The 7,056-nt window shown below is 33.9% G+C and overlaps 2 protein-coding genes across 2 annotated transcripts in view; one reads left to right on the top strand and one right to left on the bottom strand.

The window, feature by feature from the left end:
• Window positions 1–490, top strand: part of LOC111400509 (protein MICROTUBULE BINDING PROTEIN 2C-like) — a 7,128-nt gene extending 6,638 nt beyond the window's left edge. Inside the window, exon 3 of the mRNA XM_023027921.1 lies at window positions 425–490. Within this exon, the coding sequence (XP_022883689.1) occupies window positions 425–490 (66 nt within the window). The remainder of the gene's footprint in view (window positions 1–424) is intronic.
• A 2,917-nt stretch (window positions 491–3,407) lies between these two features.
• On the bottom strand, window positions 3,408–4,770 carry LOC111402723. Its single transcript, XM_023031066.1, has 3 exons — window positions 4,384–4,770; window positions 4,101–4,186; window positions 3,408–3,867 (listed from the first exon to the last, which is right to left on the bottom strand). The coding sequence occupies exons 1-3, from the start codon at window positions 4,688–4,690 to the stop codon at window positions 3,580–3,582; spliced, it is 681 nt and encodes a 226-aa protein (XP_022886834.1). The 5' UTR covers window positions 4,691–4,770; the 3' UTR covers window positions 3,408–3,579.
• Between the last annotated feature and the right edge of the window lie 2,286 nt (window positions 4,771–7,056).

Raw genomic sequence — 7,056 nt, 5'->3', positions numbered from 1 at the left:
TAGAGATCGATTCACCGAATTGATATATGCAATTTCAATAGATGGGAGGATCAATTCCCAATTCCCAAGATTTTCCTTGAATAGGGTATGATTATGCAAATCATCAATAACTTTGGATTGGTTAAGGATTCTACATACAAAAGTTGACTGAGAGAATCTGGAAGAAGGGGTATAATATCTAGATTTTTCGAAAGCGTCTGGATACCACCTAAGGATGTGTCCTCACTATCATCCAAGTCATCAGAATCTTCCGTTCAAAAACTAGATCTTCTAATGACTCGTTTATTACATTATTCCGTACTTCAATAACTAAGACTCGATTAGAAAATTTGGAAGAAATGTGGCCAAAATCCTTACAGTTGAAGCACTGCAAGTGAGAAGAAGTCATTAGAATTTCAAGTCTTCACCCTTATTTCCTTGACAGGAAGAACATCTCATCCCTACAAGGGACTTAACAGGAGGAAGTGGCGCCAATGAAGCAGAAGGGTGATTGTTAATACACCTTTTGCATGAAGAAGAAGGCCTTGGAATATCACAATCTTTACAATTATTTTCTCAAACGGGAAGAACATTAGACAAGGAAATTCTATGATAGACTTATGATGATGTGGCACTAATGAAATGGGTGAATGATGGTGATCGCGCTTTTCATATGGAATACTAATAAATAACTCATAATCTCGAGTTAAAGAGTAAGCGTGATCAAGATTAGTAATACCTCTAAGGAAAAGTTCACGCGTTCGATCTTCTCTTAGACCTTATCTGAACCTACTTAAAGTTGAGGCCTCATCCTCAATGATATGACATTTTATTAGAAATTCCTCAAATTGAGCAATGTACTCAATCACTAGCCGATCCCTTTGTGCAAGGGTATCCCATTGGGTTAGAGTTTTAGGATCTAAGCAACCATAAAAAGTAGGAATGCCTAATTTAATGTATCTAAAGAAACCCTTCTTATGACAAGCAAGAGAATGAGAATCGGGATGGTTATAGCCTTGTTCTTGCTCATGAACCTGATCCCTATTCCTACAGTGTCGAAAACATTTTTCATCACCTTGTCGAAATGATATTGTCTATTATGGAACACTTCAGAATTATCTTCATCAGTCGAGTGAGGGATTTTCTTAAAACTGTTCAAACTAGCAGCTAGACCTCTACTCTCTTTAAGAGTTGCAGTCATTTGGAGTTAGATAGCCGCTATTTGTTGGATGACTGTATCAAATTGTGAGGGGTCCATTGTTAAGGTACTGGAACTAGAGGCGATGAGACGACTACTACGCAACTGCATGCAATGTAATACCAACTAAATGTCTTGTGATGGAGAGATCAATGAACAACAAGTGCAAATAACGAAAAATAGCAATTTGAGCATTTAAATTAAAATTAGAGGTGACGAGACGACTACTACACAATTGCATGTAATGTAATACCAACTAAATGTCTTGCGATGGAGAGATCAATGAACAACAAGTGCAAGTAACAAAAAATAGCAATTTGAGCATTTAAATTAAAAGTTTGGAATTAAATAAGTCCAAATATGGCAAGCCTACTGCCGATATATGTAAAATAACAAAATGAGGGTCAAAATTACTAGTCAAAATCTAATCACGTAAAATAAGTGGGGTTTAACAAGGATTCAATTATATGATTTTAGGTAAAATACTTAGAATAATAGCAGCACAGAAAATTAATTGATGCAATTTTATATTAACAGTAATATAAACCGAAGATATATTAAAACAGTAACTTTCCTTTGTTCGCTGAAGTAATTGGGCCGATCAAGATAATACAAAGAGGTACCTACCAAATAATGTTAGAAAATACATTTTTTTCACTTTTCTCTTCCTTTTTTTTTTTTTTTTGCCTCTTTTCTCTTTTCTGTTCCTCATTTTTTTAACAAATCAATTCATATATTAACTCTTACATAAAAAAAATAGGATATAAATTCAGACCCAAAACTCACACTACCCATACATTAACATATGGCCCAACATTAATTCATTACCCAACTATCACCAAGGTCCATATAAGAAAAGTAGAGGCAGATACCCATGACAAGGGAATTTTGGCCCAAAAGAACCAAACAACAATCTGTGAAATCTGTGTCGAAGGTTCGAAGTATCTATGGCTTTGGATTTTAGAGGAGAACCCGTTTGTTAAGGTATTATATCTCACATCGAATGATGATGAAAATAAATACCAATTTATAAAGGATTGAACTTCTCCATTTAATAAGGCTGACCTCATTAAGATGGATCCCAAACTTTAAAATGGTATCAGAGCCAACCCATAAATTTCAAGATTTGCAAGTGAGCTACCATCTTGAGGGGGCCTGTTAAGGTATTATATCCCACATCGAATGATGATGAAAATAAATACCAATTTATAAAGGATTGGTATTTATTTTCATCATTATTCGATGTGGGATATAATACCTTAACACCGTTGTGGTACGATGGGCTTTTGGAAGCGAGGTGACGTCGGCTTGGTGAGATTTGCAACAGGTTGTGGCTTAGAAATGTAGTTGTAGAAGAAGACGGTTTTGGATTTTGCAGTAGCAGATTGTTTCTTGGGTTGTAGAAGAGATGAACACCTAAAATATTTTCCAAGTTAGCTCTAATACTACTTTGATGTAGAATTAGTTGAAGTATTCCAACAGGGAACTAAAGTCACAGAAGAGAGCAGAGGAAGAGAAGAAAATGCAACAGCAGAAGACAAAGAAGAAGAACAAGAGAGGATAGAGGGAGGGAAGAACAGGGAAAGAAGAGGAAGAAGCAGAAGAAGAAATGGAAAAAGAATAATACTAGAGAGAGGGAGAAGAAAACTGTGGGAACAAAGTCTATAAATTTCCAATCATCGTCTGCCGTCTTTCACATCCAATACACCACTTGTAGATAAAGTTGTGGGCTTGGGTTAGGCCCAAATACAAACCCAATTTAATAGTCCAAAATAATAAAATTAAAAAATTAATCAAATGGATGTCCTCATCAGAATGGCGGGATGTTGAAGAGATGGCTATGGCTACAAGAATCGTTCTTTTTTCATTTCCTTCTCGGTTAAAGTAATTCTAAACCTTGTTCTCGGTAAATTTGGGGGTTGTCTACAAAAATCATTCTTTTTCATTCCCCTCACTTCATTGTTAGATCTAGTACAATATCTATTGCAATTAGATCTTAAGCAGAATATAGAAGACTTAAAAGCTAACATAAGCCGGTTACTTTTCGTGTGATTTGAGCCAATTTTTCAATAATAAAAGCTAACATAAGCCGCTTTTTTCAAGTCTTCTAAAGGAGATGACCCATACAAGTATGGGATTGAAAAGACTCATGCACATTGCTCCTCTTGTCCGGCAAAAAACAACACAACATAACATTTCATAGATGTTAGATGGACAACGTTTTATCAAATGAGTATCAAAATTCCAAATTTTTTATACTCCTAATTATCCAAAGATTTGTTCATTTGGTTTACATATATATACCCCCAAATCAATAGGTACAATCATGAAAACTTGAATTACATACATGAACTTTATAGCCACATTTATAATTCCATTATAAGATTAAAACAAAGTGAAAATCAAGCCAAAAGCCAGAATTTTTTGTGACTTTTAGTAGTAATCAAATATCCTCCATATTTCTTGCTCTTCCTTCTCACTGCAATTGTCATGCAATTAGCATTTTGAATGCAATAATCTACGATCCTATTTTTCTTCTTTAATTCTGCGGACAAAAACCTCTGTAATCTCCATATTATCGAGCGTTTTCGCTGTCCCAAAACCAGTAATAGAACCTGTCTTTGCTTAGCTTCTTCAACTATTATTTCTCCCTTTTCCTTTCCTTCTCGAATTGCCATCTCCACGTGCACCTAATTCATCATAACATACATTAAATCATACTAAAAATTTGTTATTAAAGAGAATGAGACTTGGTTTTTGTTTATGTAAAGACCGTTTATATATATATATATATATATATATATATATGGTCGTCTTATCCAAAAAGACAACCTAGCTCGCCAAATGTATTATTGAAACAAAGACAGAAAATTTATATTATTTAAAATAAGCAGATTGAACTGGAAGTGGATAATTTACTCACCTCAGGTCTTCTTAACTGACATACATTATTCATGGAATGAAGAAGTTCGTATGCCCTTTGATTAATTTCTCCATTATAATTTTCATCTGTAAACATAAACTTTTACTACTTATTATCATGTAAATGTAATTTTATCATATTTAGAAATTTGCACTCACGATCTCCAAACTATGCCTCTCGATACTTGGTTGGTCCAATTTTGGATGCCATAATTTGGGGAACGTGACTACAAAATTTCCTGCGATATTTTCTTGATCAAGAAATAATGCAAAAAAGTCATTACCTTGTTTGGCAACATGCAGGAGAATAATTGTATCCTGTGCTTGAACAGTATGAGAGAGTGCCCATTCTAGAGCACCTTTAGATTCCGGGCTCGAATCGATCACCACCATCACTCTATTCCCACATTCAGATTCCAATTTCGACAAATAATTGTTGAAATTTGGTTCATTAATAACTTCACTTGAAGCATCGGATTTCTCTCGACCCTCTATAAAACTTGCACTCTTCTTGTACTGCACAGTTGGCGAATGAACACGGACACAAGCACGAACACAAACAGCAGCTCGACTCATCCACAACCCTGGCATTCTCGTGCTGATTTTCAGGCTGTACTTAGATAAGAATTTGTGTGTGTGTGAACTGATGGGTTTTTGGAAAAGAAGAAATTATATAGTGTGTGGTTTGTGGAGGACGTGTATGGCAGGTCGTGGGTATCATTTTCTTTGTCTTTTTGTCTTTATTTTATAATTTTCTAATGTGGGGTTTCTCGAACGTGCCTAACATTACCCTAAATGACTCGTATTTAGACTGGTTGTTAGATTAAATATTGATATGCTAATCATAATTATATGACTTATACGCCAAAAATATATAATTGTTTAATCATACACGGATGGGGTAGAGAGATTAAAATGATTGATTTAAGCAGCAAGTTTAATTTGGTAATCTTTGAATTGTAATAACTTTGTATTTGACACGTATGTTAAAGTGAACATGATTGTTTTGAGCAACGAATCTAATTCGATCGAGATTGTGAGATCATTTGATTCTCATCACGTCTTTGGTATGTATGTTGAATTGAACATGATGAACTTGATCGATAAATCTAATTAAGTTGAAGTTGTGATATCATTGCATTCTAATGAAATATTTGATATCTGCACTGAACTGAATAAGATAAACTTGGCAAATAATCCAAGTTCAACTGAGATCGTTTAAATAAAATATATACTGAGTATATTCGTTTATTAAGTTGAACAAGATTAATGAGATTGACAAATCTAAGTCGACAGATCCTACGAAATTGTTATACTCTCACATATTTGACAAGTATGTTAAATTGAGCGAATTAACTAAAGTAAACTAATTTAATTTAATCGAGCTTATTAAAGATGCCGAATGGGTTTTTTCATGGGTGCAAAAAAGGGTCAACTTGATGTTATAGTACTATATTGATATGTCAAACCTTAACTGCCTAAGTGTTGGGCAGAAAAAACTGTGTAAAGCATTATTTATTTCATTAAGATTTATTATTATTTTTTTGTTCAAATGTCATAATCGAATAGTTAGGCAAAATTCCATGATTCCACTTCATGACGTGCATGTATACATTATGTCTATTTTGTGGGGTTAGGGATGGAATTTTACTACATATCTTTTGTAGTTTTTTGTTCCCAATTTAGTTGAGGAGATGGAGAGAATAATGCATTAGCCGTGGGTAGCAAAAGGTCCATATTCATAATTAACTGGCAAGAGAAAAATGACGATCTAGAATAATTGTCTTTTACTTATGAGTTTACGTATTGTCTTTTACTTAAAAGCTAGAATTCAATGAGGAATTTAAACATGGGAACAATTTAGTATAAGATTTGTGGTTCATAAAGAAAATATGCATACGACAAAACTAACAGGTACACTAAAGATGAAACTCATTGTCATCGAGACTTGAGAAATTCTTGTGATGTTATAAAGATAAATTGAAATCTCAAGAAATTGTGTTTAAGAGTAGAATGCATTTTTAGTTAAGGGAAACTTTCATAATCCCTACATTAACTATGCTATATTTCAGTTTTAAGATGACAAATTTTTAATTTCAAAACTAAGAGAGAGAGAGAGGATTTTGTTGCAATTAAATCCCTAAAATTAAGCATCCAGTTTCCATACTTGAACAAACTCTTTAAAATACATATTTACATCCTAAACCCACATAATTATTCACGCAACAGAAGACAATTATTCACGATTGATGAAAAAATTGCAGATTTAATGATTGAATTATTATCCAATTTATTCGATTTTGTCATAAATTAAGGTTACATATCTATACATTTGGTCACAGATTCATATTTTAATTAGTCATATATTATTTTTCGATCAGAAATCATAATTTTAAATATTACAAATTATTTTACGGTCACAATTAAAAAAAATTATAGGTCACAATTTATTAATCGGTCACAGATCTAAAATTAATACGTCACAATTTATGTATTGGTCACAGTCATTAGACGGTCACAAATTGATTTTTTTATGTCACATTGGTCACAATTTATTTTCTTCATCGATTTCTATTGGTCACAGATTAATCAGTTTAATGATCACAATCAACCAAATAAAAAAAAAAAAAAAAAAAAAAGCACCAGATCGGGTCACCCATGCCATCCGACACATAAACCACCATCTACAACCAACATTGTCCTCCTCCCCATTCTCCTCCAGCCCAACGTTAGAACCAAAACCAGAACTCATCCGCCCAATGCCACCACTGGCGCATTACAGATCCAAAAAATTAATCCAAAATTAGAGATCCAATATCATCAGCCGACACCCACAAATCCACCACGCCGACAACAGATCCACAGCCATAGAAATCGGTGGTGGAGACAGATTGTGGAGACTCGAGCGAGATGCGAACTGTAACCGCCGGTGAAGATGAGGCCACGGATCGCTGCGC

Source organism: Olea europaea, chromosome 10 (genome assembly GCF_002742605.1).
Source record: "Olea europaea var. sylvestris chromosome 10, O_europaea_v1, whole genome shotgun sequence".
In the NCBI taxonomy this organism is placed as follows: Eukaryota; Viridiplantae; Streptophyta; class Magnoliopsida; order Lamiales; family Oleaceae; genus Olea; species Olea europaea.
This window is presented reverse-complemented; position numbering and strand designations above follow the sequence as displayed.

Excerpts from the sequence above, each read along its gene's own strand:
- LOC111402723 (XM_023031066.1), bottom strand. The coding sequence starts at position 4,690 with ATGCCAGGGTTGTGGATGAGTCGAGCTGCTGTTTGTGTTCGTGCTTGT. Across the intron at positions 4,187-4,383 it reads CCTGCATGTTGCCAAACAAG|ATGAAAATTATAATGGAGAA; the intron begins GTAATGACTTTT and ends TTATGTTTACAG. Across the intron at positions 3,868-4,100 it reads GTCAGTTAAGAAGACCTGAG|GTGCACGTGGAGATGGCAAT; the intron begins GTGAGTAAATTA and ends ATGATGAATTAG.